The 25,645-nt window shown below is 41.3% G+C and overlaps 1 protein-coding gene across 1 annotated transcript; it reads left to right on the forward strand.

Annotated features, from left to right (window-relative positions):
• On the forward strand, nucleotides 1–25,581 carry xrcc4 (X-ray repair complementing defective repair in Chinese hamster cells 4). The gene is made up of 8 exons (XM_073477384.1): nucleotides 1–79; nucleotides 3,876–4,019; nucleotides 4,429–4,619; nucleotides 10,077–10,243; nucleotides 12,232–12,363; nucleotides 12,756–12,895; nucleotides 16,111–16,252; nucleotides 24,074–25,581. The coding sequence occupies exons 2-8, from the start codon at nucleotides 3,878–3,880 to the stop codon at nucleotides 24,174–24,176; spliced, it is 1,017 nt and encodes a 338-aa protein (XP_073333485.1). The 5' UTR covers nucleotides 1–79; nucleotides 3,876–3,877; the 3' UTR covers nucleotides 24,177–25,581.
• The last annotated feature ends 64 nt before the right edge of the window (nucleotides 25,582–25,645 follow it).

A 25,645-nucleotide genomic window follows, 5' to 3' on the forward strand; every position in this document is an offset into this window, starting at 1 on the left:
CTCTCTCAATCTACACAACAACCAAACATAAGATTTACTCCATTAAACAAGCCGTCGGGCGGACACGGTGAAGCTGTCGGTAAGATTCAAACTATCACGTTGTCTGTTGTCGGAGGAGTTACCGAGGTTTTTATCTGCTCGTCTCATCACGTGTCGGAGCTTCAGTCTGTGTTTACATCCAGCGAAGCTCAGAGGCTAACAGCTAGCTAGCTAGCTAGCTAGCTAACACTGGGCTGCATCATTCATAACTCACAGTGAGGGATATTTTCCTTTTTCTGTTGTCATCCGAGGTTCAGTACGGAAAGAAAGTCACACCCAGCCCCATAATACTTCTAGACATTTAATGAAATGAGGGTTAGCTTTAGCTACAAGCTGACAGCAGTGGTGGAGGAAGCATTCAGGTCCTTTACATTAGTAAAACTACTTTAAACTAAAACTGTAAAGCACAGTGTAAAAAGTGTTAAGTAGAGCAGACAAATGTCCCCTGTGACTGTTATACTATCATACATGATAACATTAGATTATTCTGACTCATGCTTTAATGTAAAAACAGGATTTTACTGTTGCAGTTAGTTTAGGTGGAGCTCATTTGGACTATTTTGTACAGGACTGCAACTTATGATTATTTTCTCCATTAACTGATTGATTGTTTGGTTTGTAAAAAAAATCTGAAAATAGTGAGAAATACAAGCCTGTCACAATCACCCAGAGCCCAAGTGACACCTTCACCAAACCAATTATTACAAATACATTAAAATACTTAACACATTTAAAAGGAAAAGCAGCATATCCTCATATTTGCGTGAAAGAATGACTTCAATATTTATCAAAAATAGTTGCCAAATTAACGTTTTGCCAATTGAACGGACTAGAGACTAATTGTTTAATCAGTCCATCAAAAAATAATTCAATGTCTTTATTGTTCAGGTATATTCATTCATACATTTTGCTTATTAACAAAGAAGTTATTGAGATATTCCACTCTGAGCCACAAAGGTAAAAGTTAGAGGATCACTAAAGTGAGTCAGGCTCACTGTCTTGAGACCTTCATAATTTTCTTGCAGTTTATCGAAAACTTTTTGAGATATTTGTGTGGAGCAAAGTGGTGGACCAACTGACCAACAGGTCAACATTGTGGTTCATAGAGCCATGCTGCTATCGTGTTTAAAAATACTGGAATCAGTTGTTCAGATAATTACCATCTGTTGAGTTTAATAATAGCATATGAAGGTTGTATGAGTTAGTTTCCTGTCATTCCTGTCTTTAAATGCAAGAAATGACACTTTCCAGTATCTCCTTTCTCAAATGAGAAGTTCCTCGGACTTTGCATGTATTTAGTCCCGAAGCAGGTGTTAGAAGGATGTTGTTAAAGCTGAGGCTGCTGTTGTGCTCTGCTCAAACGTGTGTTAGGATGTTAGCATGCTGCTGTGGTTGGTCATTAGTATCCAGCTAACTGAGGTGTGAGTTTCTCTGCTTCACTCCGCTGAGCCTGTACTTACACCTAATGAGAGGTTGTGTATTAGTTCATTACAGTGCTTACAGAGCTGTGATGACATGGTTGGATGGAGCTGGACTAATCATTTTCACTTTGGTCATTACATGACCAAACGGCAGCAAGGAAAACTGCTGTTTAACAATTACATAACCCTCAGTCTGGCATTAGGTCTGTGCATATTTCAGTGAAGTGGACAGACAATGAAATGCTAATTAAAACAATCCAGTTCCAATATTATACTATAACAAAATAAGCATCAACTTGCTGATGAAGAACACGAGATGTGGTTGATGTTAGTGTTCAGACATTACAATGCTGTAGCAGTTATAAAAATAAGATAAAATACAGTAAATTAAAGTAAAAGTACAAACCAATATCAACTAGCTACACAGTGTTCAAATTAAAGCCATTCAAAGATAAGAGCTTTTCATTTTTAGCTGATGGTGGTCCATTTTTCCAAAAATGTTAGCTGGTGCTGATAAATTGTAATGGTGGCAAATGTTAGCCTCATTTCTGATCTGGTAAACTTTAATCGGTCGTTAATCATTCCAGTCCTGAATTAGGTTTTTTCTAACATCATCTGTTACCTTACAAATTAACGTAGTTAGCTAATTGTGCGCTAACTTAAGTAATGCTAGATTGCTCCTGTAGGTCCCTAGCTAGTTAGCGATGTCTTCTCCCGGTTAGTTAGTTAGCCAGACACGCTAACGTTAGTGCATATGTTAAAGCGGACAAATGCACTTTTGTTTCAGCTCCGTGAATACTGCTTCAACATGTGGACGGATACAAAACAGTCCTTCTTACAGTTGCAAAGCTATGGTTTGATCATTTCTGTTCAGAGGAGGTAAATTTCGTGATCAATTTCCAAAAAATCCATCTGCTCAATCAGATTTTTTAAAGGGGTTTATGAACATAGTGTATCCCCATGCCGCTCACCATGTGCCAGCCCTGTTAGCAGCTCTATAACAGACCGGCCTTGTGTGTTTTTCTCTTGTGGGGGCTTCTAGTTTTCTCCTGGCCAAGCCTTATGCGGTCTCTGATGGTTTACAGATCCATTTTCCCTTCGGAGCTTCAATATGTCTTTCATTCTCTTTATAAAACAATAGCTGGACCCCCTGCAGCTGCTGCTGCACAGATAAACTCACAGCATGTCAAAGTAGCTGCTGTAAAACCAGAACCATATTCACGAGGGTTTTTTTCCCTTCTGTTAGTGGCTGTTTTGCAAGAAAGTTGCAGCCACGGTGAGCGAAGGTGAAGTGCTGGCTGGCATGTGAACAACAGGCCGTGATACATGCCAGGAAAATGATGTAAGAGCAGCTGTGGGAGTCCTGACAGGTCTCCACCAGGTCTGACACACCTCCAGCAATCAGGACTGTTACCCTGTCAGTCAGAACAGCCTGTGTTTAAGTATTTTACTGCTTGGGTTAAATGTGAAGCAGTGCGCTCATTACAAATACTTTAAATAAGAAAAAAGAAGCTTTTTATTTTACAGAAAGTGACATAAACCTGCCTGATGAGACATTTAACTCTCACTTTCTTCATGCAAGGAAACGTCTGACCTGTTTCAAACCTGTTTTCACGGTTTATTAGAGGTCTCAGATGCTCTTTGGGTGATCAGCTCTGCCTTCCTGATGCAGGAGGCTTCTGCTACAGAAACTCTGGACTCTTATTATCTTGTTGTCCGATGTGATGCCATCTATATGTTGTAGACCAGCATTTAAAAGAATTCTCCCAGTTTTATAAATGTCCTGCAAGGTTCATTTTATTATATGAACTGACATGTTACACTCATGGTGACTGTTTCTGGTCTAACAATACATCTCTGGCCAGTTGTATTAAACTCACTTGAGATTAATGACTTGATGACAGTGGTTTACATACTTTTTCTGGTGTGTCCCACATTTATTTAATCAATCATTAACAATGAAAGAAGCAAATAATAAAAAAAGGATCCAAGTTTAATTTTAATTCAATCAGCAAACCCTTGTTTGTTTTATTTTCCCTACATAAATCTCACTCATTCAGCTTTGTTTCTGTCCTCTGGCTCTTTGCCTTGTCCACAGTGTGAGCCACTAACTTAATCTGTGTTTACACAGTACAATGCACAATGACAGAAATATACAGACACTAATTATTAAAACTGCAAGTACGCCTGATTCTGTTTCATAAATCTTCATTATGGTGGAACTGGAGTCATTTCTGCTCCCACGGTTGAACAGAAACGGAAGAAGAAATGCCTTTAATCATCAGTTTGCACATTGATAATTAGTTATTTTCTAGATAATATTCTGTGAAGTCCTTCCAACTTCCTCTGAGTCAAAAATAATCAATGAATCAATCGAGCAGTCCTCCAACTTTGTGTTGTTTTGTGTATCTGCAGGGATGCACATGTCAGTGCGTGAAGTCCACGTCCCATCAGAGCCCGACTCCTCCTACTTCCTGCGTGTGGACTGGAGTGGGCGGGGCTTAGGTTCAGGCTTCCAGTTGCTGCTGACTGATGGACAGGATGCTTGGAGAGGAGATGGTAAAAATGTCACCCGGCGTGACCTCTCGGCCTGTTGTGTCACATTTAACACGTCTGACCTGACAGATTTATGCTCACCTGATACTTCACCTAGACCTCACCTGTTTGACCACACACACACACACACCTTTCTCACTTCACCTGGGGACATTTTGGAGCGTGCCATCGTTGACCTTTTCGGCTGCTCGGACATTTACACTCAGAGGAAGATTTATTAGTTTCTCTCAGGTGTGGAAAACACAAGACTTTCCATCCATCTCTTATCCTCATCAGTAGGTATGGGAATTGTTAGGATCAGTACTGGAACTGCGCTAATGCTAAGTATTTATGCTACTATATATTTACTGCTGGATTAAAGGGTTTAACTCTGTATTAATCTTAATTGTTGTGTATTATTCTGACTTTGCAGTGAGCGAGGCAGCAGTGCGTGGTGAGGCAGAGGAGCTGGAGATGCAGACAGAGAAGTACATCCAGGACCTCCAGCAGGCGCTGACCGAGACGGAAAACTCCATCACTTACAGCTTCAGCCTGACGCCGTCTCCACCCGACCACAGCTCCACGGTCACACTGGCGTACGAGAAGGTTCAGAAGGACATCTCTGTGAGTGAAACCACCCTCGTTAGTCTTCACAGTATCTCAGTGTGATGAGCAGCTGATGTATGAGCTCACATGGAGGAGTGAGTGTGTTTATTTAAACGCTCCTCTCTCCCGGCAGACGAGTCAGAAGGTTAATTTCACAAAGTGGCCGTCTGTTTTGACTTCGCAACTTTTATCAGTGAGAATGTAAGTTGATTGTTGACATTAAAGCGCTCTTCAGAGCTGTTGATGGTTCACATGACGTCAGCCCTGTGTCGATAACGGTGTCACCTCTACTTAATTAATCTACGTCTGATGTTTAAAAGCTCCAGATAGAGAGCACCGAGCTCGTTCTGATCTCCTGACTGAACTGAGGAAGTGATGAATAGAGTGTGAAATGTTAATGTTATTTCAGACAATGAGTGGTCGCTTCACGTGATTCTTGCAGTGTTGCATCACCTGACCTGATACAATAACAACCAGAAATAATCACGTGAGGACGGACACGTTGTGTAATCTGCTTCAGATGAGTGGTTGGCCTTTAAGAGACTCACAGAACAGGCTGCTGTATTTATTCACGTGGTTCAAATCATCTGCACGTCACAAATCAATGTAACCTTTACAGCTAATCCTCGCAGCAAACTGTTCACAGATCAGCGGTTACATTTTTAATTGAGTTTTAGGGTTATAAATTTGCCTATTATAATGCATTATTGGCTCTACATGTTGTCTTTTCCCAGCTCCAGTTGTACTGTCATCTTAAAGTTTTCTGTAACTTCCAGGAGAGAGTCAGAGAGTGAGGAAAGAAGTCGGCAACCGAGACCAGACGTTGTGTGAATAAAACGTACCCATTACCTTGTGCTTGAGTCACGCTAGATAGATTTCCGTCCGCATGGAGGTTGTTTAATGGACACAGACACACACAACGAGGCTGTGTGTGTCCGTGTGTTTGAATTCGGATAAACCTGTCACTCAACTCAGCACTCACCGGAGTCTCTGGTTCTTTCTCTCCTTGTTCCCCTTTCCTCTCTGTAATGTTGCTCATGAAGTAAAGTACATTTCCCCTCCAGCTCCAGTCAGCAGTCAACATTACAGAACGTACACACCCAACAAGTGAAGTGACCTCTGCAGATCACTGCTGCAGTCAGGTTGATAAACAGGAGTGAAGATAAATCCACTTTTTAATCCCCCAAATTAACAGTAGTCTCTGAGCTCTCCTCCTGTTGGCAAATGGCTCCAGATCAGAGCAGAATCTGATGTGACTTCAGGTGTTTATTCCTGCAAAAGGTCTGACTCTGCACCTGACTCTCTCCTCATGAACGGACCAGTTCTGATCAGCTGAGCAGCGGCTTTGTACACTTTCCTGATTACACTTACATACTTCTCCGTAACATTTACAATGCAGTATTTTCGCAGTGTGGTATTAGAACTTTTATTTAAGTAAAGGCTCTGAGTACTTCCTCCTCAGCTGGTGAGAACACAGGATGGGAGGCAGATGAGCAGCGTGATCGGTTTAGCAATTGACTGAATAATCCCTGTTCAGGGGTCAGTTGTGTGAACACACTCATTCATGATGTAGACACAAAACCTTTGTTGCCATGGTAGTTATGAGAGAATGGAAAAAGTGTGCCCGTTGCAGCACAGAGGAAATGAATCGATGCTTCTCTTTTTAAAAAATGAGAGTTACAAGCAGACGATTTACAGAAGTGTGCTGGGATGCGTCATCGGAGGTGTCCGAGGGTTTCTCTTGCTCAACATAAAAATAAAAAACAGTAAGCCATCTGTCGTAAAGTTATGAGTCATAATGAAAGGCTTCAGTCTAATGCCTGGTCATTCCCCCTCTAATCGCCGGTCCTGTTCAACGCTACAAAACACCCTAAAGAGCCCAGAAGTGGGACGCTCACACACATGTACAGGTGTTACCTGCGGTGGTTAGCATACCAAACGTATGTGTGTGTTTTGTGCTCATGCACGTTGTCAGCTTGTTCGGCTGACTTTCAGCAGTGTTTCAGAGAGAAATGTGTGAGACTTGTCCTTCTGTGGTGACATTTGGTTTGTGTTTCACAGATGTTTTCTATTATTGACTTGAATAGATTTAAAGTCTTATTCCCACAGCCGATACTGTATTGTGTGGTATAATCATCATCAGATGGTCACAGTGACGCCATAAACGCATAATTGTGCATTTCTCAGCAAATCCTTTAATTTGAACAGAACAGAAAACATCTTTAGTGTGAGATCTTTAACTCATTGAGCATAAAAGAACAAGAACACACAAACTATAGGACAAATCAAGGTATAAACCACAGTATACTCTTAAACAATACTACAGGATCTTCAGCCATGCTAGCAGCTTTGTGAGGCTGTACTTAGGCACAGTGGTGCTTTGAGCTAAATGCTAACTTCTGTGTTAACATGCGCACAATGACAATGCTGACATGCTGATGTTTAGCAGGTACCCACAATTTCCTGGGGAGGTTATTTGGGAAATGATTATGGGTTAACTAGCGTATCTCGTAATAACTGATGTACCACTGATGTAAGTGATGTACCAGTGGCACTTTCAAGGCTTCAGAAGTGTTAGCTAAGTGGGCTAAGCAACAATAAAAGTGTTAGTAGGATTCACTTAAGAAAGACGCTAACCTAGATCTTCATGAATGAATGAATGAGACACTGTGCCAATCACTCTAAGAAAGAGGATAAGCGTCATTTTACCATGAAAAAATGCTGGTTCAAGTATCATGGGGGCTCGGACTAAGGTGGATAATGTTCACCATGAGTACATTTATTAATAAGCACTTTACTACATAAACAAACTAAAAGAGGAATGCAGCCAACTGCTGATTGGACGATTAACTTCTAGTTCTAGTCTGGCTATTAGTCTATGGGGCGTTTCAAAATTGGGAAAAATCGCAATTTAGATTGTGGATCTTGATTGCAGTTGATTAAATGGTGATATTAGTTTTTTGGCCAGATCTCCCATCCCTACAATCAAGTCCTAAAACATTTAGATATGAAATTGTATACAGTGGAGCAAGATTTTACAGGTCTTCTTTTTAAAGATGCTCGATGAAGTTGGTCCTCAGCGTCAAATATCTGCCCTCTCAAACTTGAGCCTGCAGTTCAGGTGACCCTGATATGTGAAACTTTTTTCAGCAAGTTGAACATGATGTACAACAGGCCCTGTTATGAAATCCTGCTTGGCACAAATAGTAAGTGAACATCAGATCAGCACCAGAGCAGCTTCCCCAAGAGATGATAAACAACATGAGTGTTTCTCCATGGAAAGTGGTTACTGGAGGAACAAATAGATTAACAAAAATGAAACTTTAACGACAATGTGAAATGAAACACTGAGCAAAACTAAATAAAACTAAAATAAAATTACTTTCATATTACTTGGAAAACAAACTTCTTTCAATTTCATATTTTAATGCCAGTGGACCCTAAGTTTCGATCTGTGTTGGTAAACGATGAATGAAGCTTGTACAGGAGCCATCAAGGAAGTGTGTTGCTGCTGCAGGTTGTCTGCTGTTGTGAAGGTTAACACATGTTTTAAATTTAAAAAAAAAAAGTTCTTTGACTTTTGCACATATTAACAGGAAACTGTGACTCAAACTGAAAATGAATCAAAACAAAACTCAAGTGCTCATTTTCAGAAAATGAAAACTAAAAGTGTATTTGTCTTTAATAAGTTGATAATGAATATACAGAGCAAATACAGCATATATAAAAACGATATCTATAATATGTGCTAATTGTTTGTGTAAACTAGAGGTATACAGGTATCCCAGCATGCATTTCCCTTCATATACAGCCTGTCTAAAAGTATTTATTTCCTGTTTCCTCTGGAGAGTTTTCTCTGTCCTGTCAAGTTTATAACCACTTTGCGCTGGGCATAAGATCGAGCCCATAGGTTTGTTTTGGAGACTCGATGTTGTATAACAGCGCTGCCTCTGTGGACGCTTGGCTTCTTATTAAACATACAGATCTAAACACAGTTTAATAAAAAATTATAGATCTTTACCTTCCATCTGAACGCCAGAGTCCAGCTGAACTGATGCCAGCAAGTCATTTTTCCGTCGTGAGTCCTCCTGTCTGGAGTTTTGGACTCCTGAGTTCAACTTAACAAGCTCAAAGGATGCAAGTTCAAACTCACTTTTCTGTATTGATAAATATGTATTCTCTAAACATACTGTTATATTAATGACTTTAACATTCACTAGCTCTGTGTCAACGCCAACATTTCTCCCACTCGGGCAGTAAATTTAGAATAGGTGGGGTCGCTCTCAGAGGTCTCTCCCCAAATGAAAGTGTCCCGCGGTTAATTAGTTTGAATCAGTGAGTCAGAAACAGCTTTTGAAACAGTAGCGTCTCTATGACGACATGAGGAACCTTTGCCCACATCAACAGTGTTTCAGCCAACACGGTCCAGCCAACTCACCGGTGTGTCTCAGACCCAGTCAACAACACCGAGCTCTGACCAGTAGCTTTATAACTCAGGTCCTTAATATGAGCAGCTGAAGTTCTTGTTTCTGCTTAACTTGTAGACATTGAGTGCTTAATACCGACTGAGTGTATACAATGAGGCAACAACTGGAAGTGTTTGCCAGAAGAGCTTAGAAGAGGTATTTCCACTGCGAGCAGTATTTTAGTCTGAGGTTATTTACTTAACTTTTTCTAAGAGGCGCTGAAGTAATAGCTGGCAAATATTAGACGCTTGTAATTTACCCGAAAGGAAACACAGAGGGTGGGAATACGTGAGAGCTGGAGGAAAGATGAGATGGAGAGACATAAACAGTTGGTTTCTATCACATTATGACGCGTCGTCACCTCAGCAGAGTACAATTATCGAATATCTCAGTCAGTGACGTGAAAAATGGGACCATCTGTCTGTTGCTCTGTTGTTTGATCCACTACTTGGGTCCAAACTGAAATATTCCAACATGCACTTGAGCGTTACCGACATTAGAAAAATAGAAATTCAGATAATATATGTAACAGAGGCAGGATATTTTACAGTAATGCAAATGACCTACAGTCTACACTTTGACCAGTTAAGTTTAAAAACTGCGGCTTACCTCTGTTAAGTTTTATCTCTTTTCTTATCCAGTCAGTACAGACACACACACACCTGCAGACACACAGCTGCGTCTCCCCCAGTAAAGGTCAGTTATTTAGGGAGCTGATGGTCCGAGAGGTCAGCAGTGATTGTCGCTGCTCGGGTCTCTTATCCGTGTGTAAACATGGCAGAGCCGTATTTGAGGGAAAACTTTGTTTCCCAGGTGACAGCTGAACTTATGTGACAGTGACCAGGCCAAAAAGAAAGATGTAACGCTTTGAGTCTATAACAATTGTATGGACTTAAAGCTGTGCTAATCAATATTTCTCATACACTTATATACAGATATAATGTGGTGAAAAGCTGTGGACATATGGCAGAAGACTGATGTTTCAGTGTTGTCTGATTTCTCTCTTCAGTTCCGGTTGGGTTCTGTTTTGCTGAAGGCCGTCCCTGAGCCGGCGGAGGCAGTGAGAGAGTTACTGATCCACAGTCTGCATAGGGGAAACACACTGGAGCACCACAACCAGAAACTAGAGGAGGAGAACCAAAGACTGAGACGAGAGCAGCAGCGCATCACTACAGAGTAAACATACACACAAAACACAGAACGACCAGAGTTTCCACTGCTCAGAACCAAAACCAAAACCAGGCAGGGAAGGGGAAGATTTCCACATCGGAAAAGTGAAGGTGTTTCATAATTTCTCAGTAAAAGTTGGGAAAATTTAACAATTTGGGTTTGTCAGTGGAAATTATCCTGGTTCTGATAACTTACTTTGCTGACTAAACCTTTATTCCAAGTGATGGGATGTAACTAATCGACTGAAGTACTCTGGGTACATCATTTTTTTTCTAACATGCTTTCCAGATGTGGATTTTTCTTACCAACCATATGATTGAAGAGGTGCAGAAGATCTTTTCACTAAGAGGCCACTCAATAAAATAGCTTACAGAACATGCAAACTTTGCCTGAATACAACAACAAAAAAAGATTAAAATCAGGAAATACACGATTTTACACTTGCAGTATTTTAAATGTTTTGATATTTGGTGCCTCGGACACAGTTTGGTTCGTGGTGAAACAGGTTACATGAAGACATTTTAACTTTGTGGGAACCCTGCAGGTTACACTACCACACATAAAGGTTAAAAGTTTCAGTTCCCCTTGAATCCATCACAGGGTTCCTACTGAGTTATTACCCAACTCATGTATCACTGTGTGGGGAGGGGCCGTCTGCCTGCAGCTGTACGTCACTTTGAGCCATGAACTGATGTCACAGCGGCGTCAATGTGAGTTCATCACACCCGTCAGAGTCAGAGGGGCCCCTGTGATTCACATGGCTCAACATATAGTTCACCTCAATCATAAATGTGAAGGATAAAGCAGACGTTGTTACATATACGTATGTGTTTCTGTCAAAAAATTCCATGAAAACGCCCAAAACCAACTTTTTAGTGCGTTTATTTCTGCCTTCCTGTCCATGGTTCTCTGCTCCAAGCTCGTTGGTTCGGATGTAAATCTTTAAAGGGACAGTTCACCCTCAAAATCAAACATATATGTTTTTCCTATGTCTTACCTGTAGTGCTATAATAATCCATCCAGATTGTTTCGGTGTGAGCTGCTGAGCTGTTTGGAGATATCAGCGCTTGATGAGTCAACAGCAATGTCTCATTCCAGAAATCATGACCCGGTTCCTTAAGATAATCCACAGACTTTGTGGTGAGCAGTTTCATGTCAGAGCAATTTTCTTTCTCTATCTCTGCGCAGAAGGAAGCGTGTATCTACTCATGGATGAGAGACTAGCCAGCTCGACTAACTAAGCTAGCTAATGTTACAGCTCAGCCGAGGAGGACTCCATTAATGTTTACATCCCACGCTGCTTCTTCCGCTTCTTGTCCATGAATAGATGCATGCTTCCTTCTGCACAGTGATACGATTGGTGGGTGTAGTTCGGTAAAAAAAAGAAAATAGTTCCTCCATGAAACTGCTCACAGCAAAGTCTGTGGATTATCTTGAGTAACCGGATCATGATTTGTGGAAAGAGACATTGCTGCTGAGTTTTTCAAATGTATTTTTTTGCCGCTTTATGCACATAGTGCCATGTGTTTCCATTATATTAGAGAGAAGGCAGACATCTCTATGGGTGATATCTCCAAAACTCACACCAGAACAAGCAGATATATCAGGCTGTCATACACACATTTGCTAGTAGATTCATTCGTCCATTTGTTGGTTTCAGTGTGTTCCTGGGATTTGTTGACTGACTGATACATTTAGAAATATCAGATTTACGCTTTAATCATCAGAATTAAACAACATAATCAACATAATATTTGAATCTTATTGTTGAAAGACAAGAACTGCTTTGAAGTTAATGCCCACGCCAATCACCTTGTATGATTCATGGCTCGTAATCACTCCCTCGACTGCGCCATCCATCACTGATCAGCAGTGGTGGTGTTGTGTTGCTAGAATGAAATATTTGTGTACTTTTCATGACATTGGATGAAAGCTAATATAGTGAAGAAGAAGAAGAAGATTTTAAGACTTGTGTGTTTCTCTGTGTGTTTCAGACTGAAGCGTTATGCTGGTGGTAAAGAAGACCTAGAGGCAGAGCTGTACTCTCGGTTTGTCCTGGTCCTGAATGAGAAGAAAGCAAAGATCCGCAGTCTACAGGAAACTGTCACAAACCTCCAGGAGACAAGGTACAGTACGGCATTTAGTGCTTCAGTTCTTTAACTAACCAAACTGTGAATCTCCTTTAAAAAAAAGAGAGAAATTCTCCAGATATTACACCCCTCCTGTAAATGATTAAATTCTGAATTTAGCAGCCATCGTAGGCGAGGGATAATTTGTTGGTTGCAGCCTTCAATCACACCACTAAATGCCAATTAATCCTACAAACTGGACCTTGAACTCATACTTTAACTTATAACTCATTACGTGCTTCAACTTCAACTAGATATTTTACAAAACATCTTACTAGTAAAAATAATGACAATTAAAACATCTAAACTTTTCTAGGTAGTCAATGAATTACTCAGTGTTGTTTTTGTTGCCGGTTTCCTTTATGTGCACTCTCTGGTCTCTGTTGTAGGAGTTCTAACGGACAGAAAAATGAAGATCCAGTAAAATCAGACCGAACAGCAGGTCAGGAGGAGGATGAATATGGAGGTAGTACCGACGAGGAGCCCGAGGAAGAGCAATCAGCCGCAGCCTCCACTTCATCAACCCGTGGTAAGATCTCTGTCAGCGAAGCCTCAATCCCCTTAACGTGCTCCTAATCAGCATCACCAGCGGCTCCACGTAGAAACTCTCCAGTCCTGTAACATTAGTTGTGGGCAAAAGTGTGTCTACGATGTCAAATTACTTTAAATTACAGTTATGACAGTTATGGAGTGAGTTCTCAGGCAGCAACTCTAATGGATCATCTACAGAAAGTACTTAATTCCCTCACTTGAACGGGTAGGTCAACATTACATCACAAGGCGGTAAATTGCAGTTGCAGGTGTTGGAAAACACCTGGCGAGGGCAAATGGTAGACATGCTTGAAACAGAGAGCAGAGCTGTAACTCTTTACTTCACAACATAAGTTCAGACACACGGTTACCAAAAAAACACAATATGTTGTTTCGTATTTTTGACATTTAGTATATATGATATTTTTGGGAGCTGTTGTCATGGGAGCTGAGTGTGTTTTTGCACCTTCGCTGAGACTTTTTGAGAAACTAACCATGACATCACTGAGGAGTTATGTAATGCAGAGTCGTGGGCCTCCGTGAACTGACATACCAAAACACCTTTAAATGCATACAGCCTCTAATGTTGACGTTACACTTCATCAGCCTCCAGACTCGTGTTCCCAGAAGGCCTGGATATGATTAATGTGCCACCAGCAGGAGATTGGATGTATGTCCTGTAGGTGTGTGTTACACTAAGATTGATTTGAGCAGAACATAAGTTACCTATCATGGAACTGTGAGGGGTTTTCTAGGGGAGTTTTCGTCCTCCTCTCAGCTGTTTACGCCCCAGATTTTTCCACTTTCTCACAAATCGTCAGAAGCCAGGTTGGGTTCGTCTGAGGTGTCCCCATTCCCTCCGTCTGATGAGGAAAAGCTTGCAGGATCTGTGTTGTTTCTGTTGCCACGACAGTGACTCAGACGGCAGCGTGTTGCCAGTCAGGACCAACAGATAGAACCAGGGAAGTTTCAGGAAATTAGTTTCGGGTTTTGTGTGGCTGCTGCTACTTGAATGGTCACAGTTTTGATCCACAGCACAAAACAATCTATTGTTGGTGTCAGTTTGTCCCTCAGCCCACGATGGTGAAGTAAGTGTATGTCTGTAAAGACCTTTTTAATCGTCCCACCTGGTAAAAAGTAATGGAAAATTAATTTCTTTGCCCTTTTTGTTCCTTTGTGCACTAACAGCATGAAATAATTGTTTTATTTTCTACTGACCAAACAGATTTTTAAAACAATTAAGATGTCACTTGTACACTGGGTTTGCAGCTGAAATAATACGGCTAAAATTGGCACACGCAGCATAAGAATACATCTAAGCAATACATTAATCTAATGGAGGACATGTTTGTGATTGGTCAGATGCTGCACACACCTCCCCTTTTGTGTGAACATGCTCATGGCTAGATGATGAAAACCTGGGTTGACTTACAGAGTTGATAACCACCTTCGTATGTCCACTTAGCGTTAATGTGATTCATTTCTTTTACTACTTGGAAGTAGCACAAACAATTTGTAAACACATAACAGGCATATTTTCGCCTTCTAAAACAGATAGATTTGTTTGTTGGACACCCAGCAGACTCAGAGCAACAAAAGCATTTTACCCAATGAATGAAATACTAAATATAATAATTGTTCTGGTCTCCACAAACTCTCGAAATAATAATAACATGGCTCGTTAGCTGCTAAATGCTCCACTGTGTTCAGCAGCTAGTATCTAACTCTGTCTTCTGTCAAATTTCTGAGATTGTTCTCTGCAGACAGCTGCCGACTGCTGGAAACGAGGTCAATGAAATCAAAACAGTAAAGCCGCTGACTGTAAAACCAAAAAAATTAGCTGAAAGACACTAACACCCTCTGTAGAGCTGCAGAGTTGGTGATATTTCTCTGCGAGTTTGTCACTGCAGCTGACATTTCACATTACACATTTAATCTATTGTAAATACAAAGTGCAAGACATATTTCAACAACATATTGCAAATTAATTAAATGTTTGACTAAACAGTAGAGAATACCATAAAAAGGGATCAAAGGGAAAAGAAACAGCTGACACCTGTCGACTTTGTTGTGCTTTTACTTGCTTCTGCTGCTTTGTGTTCGTTCGGGTCATTGAGTTTAACAATCAGCTTTTACAGACTTTTTTCGAGTCAGTATATTCATATAAAACGGGCAAGACGATGTGGAAACCATTCACCAAACTGAACAGAGAGAAATGTATCAGCAGCGATTAATGTAAGACATTAAGAACACGTAATTTCAAGGATGTTTCCATATTTTCCACCATCGTCTTCCTGCCTTCAGTCACCGTGTTCCTCTGCTCTTTGATCCCTGGAGAACGTGCTGATTTGCGGGTGGAGAGCCATCTGCCTCTGTTGTTCCACACACGTGTTCCCGGTATTCCTACATTTAAGGACAGAGGGAGAGAGGAGAGGTGATGACAGCAGAGTCAGACAGCAGAGCAGAGGAGTCACGAGCAGATGTTGGCGAGATGCCGGCTGCCATCTCTTAGACTCAGACAGTACAAAAAAAAAATCACATCTCGAATGTTGGAGAGGGAACTGGTTATCTGGTGTTGGTATGTCTTCAAATTCTTTCACTGCACACCTGGAAGTGCATAACCCCATTTCAACCACAGCGAATTCAGGTGGAGATCAGTTTATTTGTCATGAAACAGAGGGTGGTACTAGGCAGATAAAACAGCTGTATAATGTCTTCTTTGTGGCTCTGAAGATAGTGTTACTTTCTCAAACTTGAAACAGCTGATAATGTCATTAGCCATGTTTCCTTGACCATATTTTTATGCTCATGTTGAAGTATTGCATCAGAAAATGTTGGCAAATTTTGAGAAAACATTTTTTTAAAAGAATCTTTCCCCCTAATGGAAGCAGAGGAAGAGAAAAACTGCAAAAACACAGGATGCAGTAATAAAAGTTACTAATCAGTACTTTAAATTCCTTAAGTACATTTTGATACGAATACTTCAGTACTTTTACTTAAGAAACATTTGAATGAAGGACTTTTCTTTTTTCATCCTGAGCAGGAAACATGAAGGTTTCCTCTCCCCTCTGTCACCAGAGACAGACGGCAGTTTTGTGTCTTTTGCTGTGAGATCATGAACTTAATGAAGATTATACTGTAATTAAAAATTGTCTGTCTCGCTTTGAGGATAACATTTTACACAGAAACCTGACTGGCTCATGTTCCCCTCAGAGTCCTCTGCTGCGAGCCCATCGGACGACAGCCTGAAGGACATCACAGACGTGGCCCCCTGTCGCAAGCGGCGCTTTCGTCACCTCGGGGCCCCCGAACCTGCGGTTAAAAGACCGAGCCCACAGACTTCCCAGAGAAAGAGGTACATGACTGCCCTGTGTTACAGCCAAAACTTGTGTTATCATTTATGGCTGCCGCATTTAGAGTTTGTGTTGCCGTAGTTTGTTTTGCCGATGAGTGAAAAGTAGTTCCTCCTACATAATAGTCCCCTCCTTTGTGGTTTCAGTTAATGTCTCTCTGAGCCGTTTACTGGCTCTGTAGCTAGTAAATTTGTCATATTTGTTCATGTAACCAGGGTGTGACACCTCCAGCCAAAAATAAGACGCAAAAACACACATTTAATCTATTTAAATCTACTTTATTGTTACAAGTCGACGTTAAAATACACCTCCCTTCTTTACTGTGGAGTAAAAATACAGAAGACGTAAAGATGTTCATGTTTGTTATGACGTCTCTCTGTTGTCTCATCTCTCCTGTGCCTCCCCCTCCTCCCCCCTCTTCCCTCTCCTCTCGCCCCCTTGAATGGGAAAATCAAACATCATAAAAGTTCCCCGTCAGTGATCTGCTTTATGTTGGGTAATTACACCCCAATCTGCAGCGGCTCTCTTTGGGCCTGCACATTCAGATGTTTGGAGGTTGCCCCCCAGGTTGTACGAGAAGTATAAACAAAACTGAAGTGGCAGCAAAGCTTATCTCGTTCGAATGGCAGCGGTCGGTTGTAAACCGCTGATTGACCACAACACAGTCTGTAAATATCTGAAGGAATGTGAGGAGCGACGCGGACAGATACGAACACGCAAAGATCCACAGAGGACAACTTAGCGAGTGGATGTCTGGTGGTGGGCGCTGAAACACTTGGCCACATATATGACATGTGATGCTGCAGAGCTCACTGGAGAAGAAGAGGAGCAGCAGCAGCAGAGTGACCTTGTTCGAATGTCCGAGCTCTTGTAGCAGCAGTTTCCACTCCTGTCCCCCCTCTGTTACGTCCAGATAGAACGGCCAGCTGTACACCTTTAGGGCGTTATCACATTTACAACATTCCTCTGAGAGGGAATATCAAATTCAGCGCTCTCAGAGTTTATTGGTGATAAAAGAACAGCGCTGGCCTGCAGGTTTATGATTTGTGCTGCTGGTCCTTTCTATCTGTTTTTATCTCTTTAAGCACACAAACACATGCTGCCTCGGCTTTAGGCAGACCAGCTGGGGATGAGCAGACTCGAGGTAGCCTCGGGAGAAAAGACCTTTTCCACTGTGGCCTTTATGTGAACACACTGCTCCACTAATGAGTGTGTGGAAAACATCAGGAGGCAGCATCAGGTCAAATGTTTGGAATTGAACCAACGAAACTATTTAGGGTTATATCGGATCAGAGCCACCAAGTATTTGACAATCTGAGAATAAGCCTCAAAAATCAACTATCTCTTCAGACGGGCTACCTTCAATATCACAGTCAGTGGGTTAAAAAGGCGGATGTCGTATCAGAAAACATCTCTCTCTCACTTTGTTTCTCTTTAAAGCATTTGCGGTTGCCAGAAGATGAGAGGTGTAGACGGAACGGAGACTGTCCACTCATTAATCACTCGTGGATTGGCATCTTTCTCTCAAACGGCTTAAAAAACATAAAAGTAAAAACGAATTGTTTGTCAAAGTGCAGCAATAGCCGTCAATGAGAACAGCACCAGACTAGGGACGGGCATTTCAGGCAAAAATGGTATTCAATAGTCACTGAGAACTATTCGATGATTACCCTCAGGCACACACAGACAGAAAAAGGGAGAGAGGCAGAACAACTGTTTTTTTAGCTATCGTGGACCGTTGTTTGCTCTGCACATCAATCATCAAACTTATTTCTTCTGGTGACAAAGCTAGCCAATTGATTGTTGATCTGTGGACTTTCTGTGCTTTTCTGTGAAATGACTGTGCATAATTGTTGATTTTTGTTATGCTAGTTCACCTGGCAGAGTTTGCACAGAAAGTTTTTACTGAGGGGGCTCTGACTGATTTTAATGGTGTTTTTACTATGCCATTAATAACTCACAACTGTAGATGACAATAAAGTTGTGAAACATCTTCTGATTGGTGATCGGTATTGACAGATACTGCTTCCAGTGATCGGCGATTGGCCTCAAAAATCCTGATCGGAGCACCCTTAGTTTTTAAAGCTGCATGTTTCTGCTGTTTGTATGTACTGTCGCATGTAGTCGCACCTGGTGTTATTGCTTTATTACAGCCACAGGTAAAAAAAAATGTATATTATCCCACTCAAGACTTATTTGAATCACTGAATTATTTGGTTGTGTGTGTGGTGATTCAGGTCTTTGGATCCAGGCTGGAGAAATCTTGCGGATAGATATCTGAAAACCTCAATGCCACCAGGGTTAAACAGAGAAAATGAACCAGGCTTTTAATTTGTTGGATATTGGTGAATGCCATTATTCTCAGGTCTGAACACAGTGCAGCGGGGGGATTTCTAAGAGAGGTCCAGGACTTGAACTGAGGAGCCAAAGTCAGTGACTGGACAAAAAGAAACAATTATGCAACTTTCTTCTTTTTCTCTCCTTCTCTTCATCTCCTCACACTCCTCTGTGTTATGTGTCTCTGTGTCTATAGTCTCTGTATCTACACTCAAAGTCAGTCAGAGTCCACATCCAAAACCTCACAATACCAGCGCTCTTGTTCCCATATCGCTCATGTGCCAGTTTCTTTTTGGACGTGGCCATTTAGAAAATATTCCAAAGACATGTCTCAATCTGACGTTGTTTCTGTAGCCTTCCAACAGAGGGTGAATAAACTGAGTCCAAGCTCGTCTGACTGCCAGCCACTGTAAGCTGTGCCACATGCAGATGGCCGTAAGTGGTGCCATCCATCCCCAGCTGCTGTCAGTAGTCGGTAGTGATGCCCATTACCGAGGCTTATTACCAGCTCTGACTGCAGCAGTGAGCTGATGAGCAGCTGGAGCTGGCTCCATGTTTGATCGCTGCTCCCCCTCTGAGCTGGCAAACAGCGGCTGCAGAGGAGAGGCTTTTGTCTGAGAGGTGCCTGTTAATGTGGGGGGTTCAGGGCTGTTGGCAGTCCTACACCCAACTATTGTTTTTTCCATTTCCATCACTACTCAACCCATTCACCTTCCTCTGTTACCTCCATGTTTTTCTGCATGCAGGTCGTCCACAGAGAGGATAGAGATGAGGAGGAGGAGGAGGAGGAGCAGGAAATGAAGGGAGAGAAGAGAATTAAATGAAAGCCACATGAACAGAAGACGAGGATGACTAATTAAAGGAATTGCTCAACATTATAAGAAATGGGCTTATATTTGTTTGCTTGTTTTTTGAGAGTGAGATGAGAAGATTGTTTGGATAAAGTTATGAACCGGGCCGCTGGTTCTGGAAGCGTTTTAACTGTGTGTTACTGAACACAGAAATGCAGGACTGTCTTGGCTAAGTTAACTGTCATGTTGGGTTATATTCTGGCCACCAGTTATAATTTTTTCAATTTCATTTCTGAGAATTTGTGTTTGGTTCCTCACTGCTATACATCCGTAGTATCCCTGAGCCATAAATGCCATTTCTATGGAGAGGAAGTCAGTCAGAAGTGTGAACAAGGGTGTTACATTCAATCTGGACACAGCCTTGGAGGTGGAGCCCAGTTCTTTCCTATGAGAGCTGCTCAGTGACGCTTTGAAGCATAAAAAGATTGACTTCCCAGGTATGAAAATACCCTGATCTTCCATGTTGTGTGGCCAGTAGAGACTTCTGCTGATCGAGCTGGCGAACTTCCGGTTTCGTTCATTGCTCTTCTCCTCTCCAGTTGTGATAAAACTGATGCTGTAGCAGCTATGCTAACCTCTTGAGGAGCCGCCCTTGTTGTTGTTATACAAACAGTCGCTTCTCTCGCTGGTCGTCACATCTAAACAACGCCTGCAGCTGCCAGTACTCATAGATCTGTGATCGGATGTCCTGTTGCTGAAATGCAACTTCATTTCCCCTTAAGTTTTTTATGTCCTCAGGCTTCTTGTACCTTTTGACTTTTTATCAAAATAACCAGATATTTTCTGAAGCAGCTGTTAATTTTTTTGTACTGGACGATTCAACCAAGAGAGTTTCATTTCCCGCTAGTTGAAGGATCGCTCCAACTGTGAGTCACACAACGTTTCTACGGAAAAAATGAAGTGGACTTTCCGAACAAAAGTACCGAGCAGATGGATAAACAGTGTTATTCATCAAGAAATAGTTCCAGTAAAAACTGCTTTTTTACATTTCTGTTTGTTGACGGATTAAAGATGCATCCAACTGATTATTCCAGTCTTCATGCGAAGCCAAGCTAACCGTGTTCACACTCCATTTCCTACATGAGATCCATATCCATCTTCTCATCTCACTCTTAAAAGGAGAGGTGTTAAAACTGTTTCTTTAACAGAACAAGTCTCTTTAGGTTCCTCTAGGTTGAGCACTTCTGTAGAAAATTAAAAAAGCTTTGATTTCTATCAAACAGCTGGTTCTTTTGATCTTCGGAGTCTCATTTTTGACTCATTGTAGTTCCTGTTAACACGTCCGTGAGATGTAAGTGTTTGTGTACTCAGAGGACTGTTTTCCCATGAAAAGACACTTACAGTGAAACACACTTGCACACTCTCTTCCTCTTTCACATGCGGACTGGTTCTGTAAGCTATCAAACATTGCTCCTAGCCATCACAGATAATCACTACAAGACATGGGACTGGTACGGCCTTGTTGGGCATTATACTGAGATGTTTTATAGTTTGTTGTTTAAGCTGTGGCCCTCTGACATGATCCAAGTCAGCTGTAAAATCTATACTATTTGAATAAGATATAAATGGAGTTAATGAGTGTTTCTGCTTGTAGTCAGAGGAAAGAATCCATGATGAAACAGCTTTTCCCTGTGGACGGTCTTAAAAGGGTCACAAGATAAATCAGATGGGTTTGCTTTACAAATTGTTTACTTTATGATGTTTCTCTTTTAATATTGAGAAATACTGGAGGCCTTTAAAGACTATCCTCGTGAAATCTCAGTGGATCACCATGCACTAGTGAACAAGACCCAGAGATACTTAAACTCCTTCACTTGAGGCAGGATCTCACCCTCCAACCGGAGGTGGCAATCCAACGATTTCCGGCCTCAGACCCCGCTGATTGTGACAATCGGATTCATCAGTTGGTCCCTAACATATAGAAAATACATACATGTAAATATATGTAGCATTTACTTTAACTCAGACTTTTGATAGTTAAGTACATTTAATATCAGATACTTTTAAGACTTTTTACTCAAGTACTATTTGTACTGGTGACTTTCACTTGTACCAAAGTAATACTTTAATCTGATATCTTTACTTTTACTCAACTATAACTTTTCAGTACTTTGAACAACACTGCTTAAAGTCTCCTGAGGGATTGTTATTCGCAATTTTGGACTTTATAAATAAAAATTTACATGAATTGACTTGATGTAACAAATGCTGTATCTGGTCAGAGGTATTGCTGTTTAGTTTATTCCAAATCTGAAATTCAACTCTTGTACAGTGGTGAAGTAGATATCTCTGAGACAAATATTTACAAACCTGTGTAACACTATCTGCGTGGACATACCACAAGAATTAAGTAAAAACAGATTTTTTTTTGTTGTAATTTGGTGCACTGAACCTTTAAATGACACAACTTCAGCTTTAATTTCTCTCATTTAGACAAAACTAATCCTTTAGCCCAGCTCGCTCCAAACCGAACCTCTGTTTAGTTTCTCGAGCTACAAACGAGCACATAATTGGTGTGCATGCTGCAGCTCTGGTATGTCACCAGACCGGCTCTGTGTGGGGGCTCCTGTGCGCCCAGTGCCTGAGCTTAACCTCACCTCTAAGGGTTGAAACCGCTCTCGTCACGTCCCCCTCCGCCATGTGTTCGTGTCTCCGGTGGTCCTCCGTGGCAACGTGGAACAGCTCCCCCTCTCCAGTGAACACGTCTCTTGTTTCCTCTTAACTGGTTCCAGCAGCGCTGCAGTGTTTGTCATACAGTTGGTAATGATTTAAACAAGCTCAGGGCCTCCCCTCGCTTCTCCTTTCTCACACCGGTCTTTTCTTCTCGTTCCCATTTGGCTAATCGTCGTTACAGCGGGGCTGGATTGGAAGGAGAATCTTGTGTTCATGTTTTCTGAAGTTCTCGGGACTTAAATCTTGAGATGTTTCTCTGGATTGTTGGTGGTCCTCAGATCAACTTGGATTTAGATCCATCAGTCGAACACATGTGCAGTAAGGCCAGAGGTGAGGGGTCGACCATGTTGGATGGTTTACAGAAGGGGAAATTCAGTTACCTGCCTCCACTGAGGTTGTGTTTTATTGACCTGATACAATCTGCCCATTTTTTACTTCAATCAATATCCGCTTTTGTCTCCCATGGCTTTATGTTCAACTAAATTATCTATGACTTGTAGCGGTAGCTCAATGTTTCTATTGCACTAGTGGGCAGCAGAAATAAGCTGTGAACACAACATTGGCATGTCATCAGCGTATAAAGTTGATACGGTAAGTTATATAATCTAAAGGCCCATTTATGCTTCCTTTTCGTACGTAAATGGATGCGTCCATCTCAAACAATTAATTGTAACTGCCCGCATACTTCTATGCAGCAGTCAAGAGTTCTTGACAACAAACATGGAGACAGTAGAGGAGGTTGTGCATCCGAGTACAGACGAAAACCTCCGTCAGTATCAATATCTAATAGAGAATAATAAGACTAAACAGGTTCCCATTTATACATCCAACAGATACAGCGCAACAGGATCACTCATGTTTGGGTCCAAGTAATGAATCGTAATCCAGTATTCACCCTCTTTTATCTCCTAAATGCTCAACTATGTTCAACCATGGTGTCTGCAAGTCTTTAAAATGTCATCTGTCTTAATATGATTTTGTGAGGTCTTAATTGCCAAAATATTATATCTCACTTCATTTATCCATCTTAAAAACATAGTTTAATCAAAATTAGTCAAACTCTTCCGTGTGGAAGTCCACATTTCTGATGATCAAAATCTTTAAATCTACCACTGAATCAATACTTTCCTTTCCTTTGTACTTGTACTTAAGCATAGCCAAAATGTAGATAAACATAACTCACTTGAATAACTATATTCCTACATAAAAACCTTCCTCTGCACGAGAGCACTCATACACTACTGATCTTTATACTTACATGCAATGCTTGAATTAGAAAAAGATGTTTAGTCAAGAAATCAGTCTGAAATTAGGTGAAAAAGATTATCCTGAAAAGGTCTTAAAAAGCATTACATTTTCGCCAGCTAGTCTCTAATAAGCACATTTTCCCAGAATTATCCCTTTAAATCTGAAAATGTGAGTCATTTTAAAGCAGCAGCCCCTGAGGATAAACTACTGTTGACCAGTTGGCCTACATTTGTTTTCCCTCTCAGTTTCTCTCCCTTGATCCTCTCTTGTCCTCTTTTCTCTGCTACCCACTGTGCATCCCTGATCCTTCCTTCATCCTATTTATGTCTGAAATTGTGTTTCCTGACCCCCAAACATCACACGGTGTTGCAATCAAGTGAAGGCAGAATATATGAGCTTCTGGAGGAGAACACGAGCGTCGACGTGGTAAAACACGCAGGTAGTCGAGTCCAGCATTTGATGTAGACCACTTAAGGTGGGGGAGCTGCTGCAATTACACACACACACACACACAAACACACACACCTACATATCTACACGCAGGTATAAAAGCTGCCCATGTGTTTCTAGTCTTATGGGCCACATGATACACTTCCCGTCTCAACAGGAAAACTCTCCTGTAAACCAGCTTCATTAGCCCACTGACCTGTTCCCTCCCTCTCTCTCTTTCTTTCGTGTGTGTGTGGTGTGTGTGTGTGTGTGTGTGTCGTACAGGACCGACCCCCCTGCAGGATCCAGTAAGCAGCAGACTCCCCAGCGCGCCACAGATGCTGCAGCAGCAAGTTCAGCAGCCGAGGACCTGTTTGATGACTTCTGACCCTCCTCCTCCAGACGGGTTGAACTTTCCTCAACAGAGCGATAAAAAAAATATTACAACACTGATTTTAATGATAGAAATGTCATATTTTTATACTGAATTCACATTTTAAAGGTCATGGATTGCAATATATGTATTTATAAGGACTGTTCCTGTATCATATGGTAACGATAGGTGACAAATGAAGGGAAAAAACAACATACAGTGTCTCAGTGAGGTGTTGTTTTTGCAGGAGCCTCCAGAACATAGGTGTTCAACCATCTACAGAATCCCTAAAATCACAAGAAGGCCACCTAGATGTTCCTAAATGATCACTAGAACCATGGAAAGATCCTAAACAACTGCAAGAACTGCCTAAAGTAACCTCAGAAGCTCCAAAAGGGATGTTTTAAGGAAACAATAGCACATAGTGTGGGAATCGCACAAACTACCTAAAGATCCTAAAGGAACGTTAGGGCCACCTAAAGGAACCCTAGAACCGTCAGGGAATTGCTGCTGACACATAGAGATCCAAAATGATCACTAGACCCCCTTAAAGATCCCTAGAACATCCTAAATGGTCCTAAAACCATAAAATATTCCCAGAACTTCCTAAAAGAATGGTAGAACCAACTAAAGAAACCCTAGAACATTCTGAATGATTGCTGAAACTGCCTAGAGAACCCATATAACCCTGAAGAATCCTAGAACCTTGTAAAAGGGTCCCTAGAACACCTTAAATGTTTTTTAGGACCACCACACAGAACCCTAGATGACACTAGAGCCTCCTCAATGATTACCGCAACCACTGAAAGAGCCTAAAGGATCACGAGAACCAAGTAAAGGAACCACAGAACCTCCCAAAATTATATTTAGAACGAAAACACTTCCTAAATGATCCCTTGAACCAACTCGAAGAACACTAAAACATTCTAAATGATTGCCAAAACTGCATTAAAAACCCTAGAACCTCCTCGAGGATTGGTAGAACCAGCTAAAGGAACCCTAGAGATCTTTAAATGATTGCTAATTAGTGGCTCAAAAACCCTAGAACAACCTTGAAGATTGCTAGAACCAACTAAAGAAACCATAGAACAGTCTAAATGATTGTTAATTACTGCCTAATCACACCCTGGAATCTTCACAAGGTTTGTAAGAACCAACTAATGAAACCCCAGAACTTTCTGTGATCTGTTGGCTGTGAAGGCCACAGTGAGCTCTAATGTCATGTATGGAAGAACCTGCGCTCATTTCTCCACGTGTTCCTCTTAATTTGTCACCTGTCTGTACTACTGCATATTCACTGTATATTTTAAACACTGGGAAGAATTAATTAATGTGCTTCATGAACTGGTAATAATTGTGATTTTTACATGTTTTACAGAGTTGAAATTGTTATATTTTTACCAATAAAAAGTGAGACTGTGTTGTTGTTTTGTCTTGTAAATTATAAGACTGTGTTTTTTAATTATATTTAAAGGGGAGCGCCA

This window comes from Pagrus major, chromosome 12 (genome assembly GCF_040436345.1).
Source record: "Pagrus major chromosome 12, Pma_NU_1.0".
In the NCBI taxonomy this organism is placed as follows: Eukaryota; Metazoa; Chordata; class Actinopteri; order Spariformes; family Sparidae; genus Pagrus; species Pagrus major.

Coding starts and splice junctions, on each gene's coding strand:
- xrcc4 (XM_073477384.1), top strand. CDS start 3,878: ATGCACATGTCAGTGCGTGAAGTCCACGTCCCATCAGAGCCCGACTCC. Junction 12,896..16,110: donor CTCCACTTCATCAACCCGTG/GTAAGATCTCTG, acceptor TGTTCCCCTCAG/AGTCCTCTGCTGCGAGCCCA. Junction 16,253..24,073: donor CAGACTTCCCAGAGAAAGAG/GTACATGACTGC, acceptor TGTGTCGTACAG/GACCGACCCCCCTGCAGGAT.